This window comes from Triticum urartu, chromosome 7, assembly GCF_003073215.2.
Source record: "Triticum urartu cultivar G1812 chromosome 7, Tu2.1, whole genome shotgun sequence".
NCBI classification, from domain to species: domain Eukaryota; kingdom Viridiplantae; phylum Streptophyta; class Magnoliopsida; order Poales; family Poaceae; genus Triticum; species Triticum urartu.
Genome location: NC_053028.1, coordinates 237,804,306 through 237,807,538, shown reverse-complemented (window position 1 = coordinate 237,807,538; position 3,233 = coordinate 237,804,306). Strand labels below are relative to the sequence as shown.

General features: G+C 47.7%; 1 protein-coding gene across 9 annotated transcripts; it reads left to right on the top strand.

Moving 5' to 3' along the window:
- Nucleotides 1-489: 489 nt before the first annotated feature.
- Nucleotides 490-3,011, top strand: LOC125521643. Of its 9 annotated transcripts, XR_007289343.1 has the most exons (5): nucleotides 490-1,333; nucleotides 1,414-1,839; nucleotides 1,922-1,928; nucleotides 1,994-2,196; nucleotides 2,402-3,011. XR_007289343.1 is itself a non-coding variant. In XM_048686704.1 (4 exons), the coding sequence occupies exons 2-4, from the start codon at nucleotides 1,748-1,750 to the stop codon at nucleotides 2,714-2,716; spliced, it is 414 nt and encodes a 137-aa protein (XP_048542661.1). In that variant the 5' UTR covers nucleotides 492-1,333; nucleotides 1,414-1,747; the 3' UTR covers nucleotides 2,717-3,011. The 9 variants fall into 9 exon arrangements, 1 of the variants encoding a protein (XP_048542661.1); XR_007289339.1 differs by having other exon boundaries at nucleotides 490-897; nucleotides 1,284-1,333; nucleotides 1,414-2,196; XR_007289345.1 differs by having other exon boundaries at nucleotides 490-897; nucleotides 1,277-1,283; nucleotides 1,800-2,196.
- The last annotated feature ends 222 nt before the right edge of the window (nucleotides 3,012-3,233 follow it).

The window sequence follows — 3,233 nt, the reverse complement described above, 5'->3', positions numbered from 1 at the left end:
GTGGGAGTATGCGCTTTGCTCTGGACTATCTGGAATTGCAGAAATGATTTGGTTTTTAACAGAATATCACGATTTCATTTTGTGCAGGTTATCTTCCGAGCCACGGCATTAATCCGTTCGTGATCGCTACTCACTCCGACGGAGGCCAGGGAGCATTTGGTTACTGGGTCTATCCGCTGGGAGATGGTAGCTTGGGATATTTTCAACCGGTTTGGATGGCGGTCATGTAATAGGATAGGCAATTAGTTTACCTATCTTGCTTTAGCCGGCCGGTTGTGACTTCCCTGTCTTGGCTAGTTTGTTTTCCTAGCATTTTTGGCTCTAAGTGAGCTTTTGTTTCCGTTGGAGACTTTCAGACCTTGTTATAACTTTTTATTTATAATAAATTGACCGTATGCATCGTTCTGATCCAGAGGCCGGGGCGCCCCCTTTTCGAAAAAAACAACCCACGCTCGATCAATCGCTAATCTGCCCGCGGTAAAAAGGAAAGAAAACCGCCCGCCCGCACGACCTCCTCCTTCTCCCGCACGACCTCCTCATCCTCCCACGCCGTTCGCCTCGTGCCGCCGCGTCCTTCACCGCCGCCTCGCACCGCCTTCACCGCCGCCGGAGCCACGGCAATCGGCCACGGGCCGCCGGGAGCCCCCCCCCCCCCCCCCCCCCCCCCCCCCCTCCAGCCGCGGGAGCCCGCCCCGCCGCGCCTTCACCGCCGCCTCGCGCCGCCGCCGGAGCCACGGGAAGCGGCCGCGGGTCGTCGGGAGCCGCTGGCCGCCGGAGCCGCGCCCTTGGTCGTGGGCCGACGCTCCTCCCGCTCCTTTCGCCGCGCCCCAGTCCGCCCCCGTCGCCCCGGTCCTCTTCTGCTTCCCGGCGGCCAAGTGCGATCATAGAAGCAAGCAAGTAAGCTCAACTATTCCTAATTTGCAGACTACACTCTACCTACCGTTTTACGCTCAGAATGTTGGCCCTCGTAGACTCTGTTTCACATTTGCCAGTGTTTGCGTGTTTCAACCAAAGGGATTGAGAAACTTCACCAGTAAGACGTATAAATGCCCCAACAGAGGTGAATTTTCTGAGTAATACGGTCCTTCTATCGGAGATGAATTTTCTGAGTCATGCTTCATGATGTCTAATATTTACTCTCTTTGTACCAACTATCTTCAAGAAAGTCATATGGCCCAGATAAAAAATTTCTATTCACCTAGATTTAAATTTGATCAAAGTTATTTCTCACCAGAGGCGTAAGGGTTTTCTACCTAACCTTCTCACCCTTCCTAAGTATCCAGGTATAATTTTGTTCTGTGGTTGGCGATGTGCTATCCACGGTATGATAATGGTAAGTTAACCTTGACATTTTGCCAGGATTGATGTACGCTTCAGGAAATTCTGGATATTAATGTTGGTGTTGTTGTGTAGGTTCTAGAAGCATTTCTTGCTCCAGGATCTGAATTGTGGATGTTTAATGAGGTGGCAGAGAAGAAGAGGGAGAAAAACTGACTGATGATAGTATGGATATTTTTGGACTAACAAACATTAAATTGTACACAAAGAAGGGAATGTTGTCATCAGGCGGCACTTAGAAAGCTTGCCTCTTGAGATCTTTGATTCTTTGAGTATATGCTCCATCGTAGAGATAAATAGACTGCTTTGAACTTTTCTGTTCAAACAATTATTATTTTTATGAATCGGCCAATGTGGTCCAAAATGGCAAGTCAGCATTGCCCTGCATTTCTTCTACTCAAGTTTACCTATGCTGAAGCTACCAGTGCTAACTTTGGAACCACAAATTTTGATTCTTGCAGATGAGTCGGTGGAGGACTCCATTGTACAATTAGATTCATGGTGCTTAGCTACACTTCTTCTAATTCATGACGTTCATGCGAGCAACAAGCAGCCTGGCTGTGACATACTATATAACTGACAGTGCGCAGGTAACCCAAACGTCTTCGTTAAAGGAGTCAAAATCACATCTACGTCACAATGGCTTTTCTCACAGCTCCTGGATTCGGGAGATGTAGCATGCACTGGAGAAATCGATAACAATCAGTGAAATATTGGACTCGAGAACAATAAACCTTGTGTCTATCTCCAAATTCAGCGATTACGTTCTGTCAAATGAACTTGTTAGTATTTCATTAGCCATGGTGGCAGAAGGCAAGCAAATCGACAGTGTTTCTTGAGGAACTCTTCGCTGAGGAGGTACTATGTAAAATGTGACATGCTTTGAGTTGTGCTTTAATAGTTCAAAAGCATGCCTTTTCGACAATCTATGTCTACAGGCCACACTTCCCAGCTAACAATGACTTCAAGTATCTCTATTTAATGATGCAACATATGTTAGTTTATAAAGTTAACCACCGACTTGCCTTAGATCTCATCTGACCGTGGTAATCGTTTGTTACAGGAAAACAAGGTGTGCATACGGTCTGCTGAGTTTTACCTGTACGGACAAGAGGAGTTGAGCTTCCTTGACATAATGGCCAGGGCTCATGAGAGAGACGAGATTGTGACCGGCACCGTTCGCCGCCGTCCGGGTAGCACGACCTTGCCGTCCCTCGCTCCTCGCCGCCGTCAGCAACACCACGGCTGGACCTGCTGCCCCTCGCTCCTCGCCGCCGTCCGCAGCAACACCACGACCCTGCCGCCATGTGGTCCTCGCCGCCGTCTGCAAGCCCGCACGGTCCAGCCGCCTCTTGGTGCCGGTCTTGGAGTTTGTTAACTGCATCGCACCGCCCTGCCGCTTTGAAGGTTTGTCGCGCGTAGAAATTTGAGGGAGATTCACTGCTTTGTTGCTTCAAAATATGTCAAATTAGACCATCAATTCAAGTCAGACCAGTGAATACATTGGTTCCATACTGCTGCCTTTATACTAACTAGATGACCCGTTGCGCCAATGGCGCAAAGGCCGAATGCAAGCCAAGTATTGGAAGAGTATGCACTAAAATATGTAAACACAAAATGAAACATGTGGAAATAAGTACAGACTGATGATAGATAGATGGTTGCTCATGATACATGTTTTCTAAGAAGCTTACAGGCGATCATTTACAATGTGATGAGCAAGGCATGTATATAGCCAGAGATATGTTAGACAGATGATCATTTACAATGTGATGAGCAAGGCATGTAGATAGCCAAAGATATGTTAGACAGATGTATCGCTGGACGTTGAGAACAACTTCTCTGAGCCAACTCTTCATAGTAGTAATACTAAGTCATGTAGCAAAGGACTCTTG

What these genes read in the sequence shown, in the direction of transcription:
- LOC125521643 (XM_048686704.1), top strand. Translation starts at nt 1,748, where the DNA reads ATGCTGAAGCTACCAGTGCTAACTTTGGAACCACAAATTTTGATTCTT.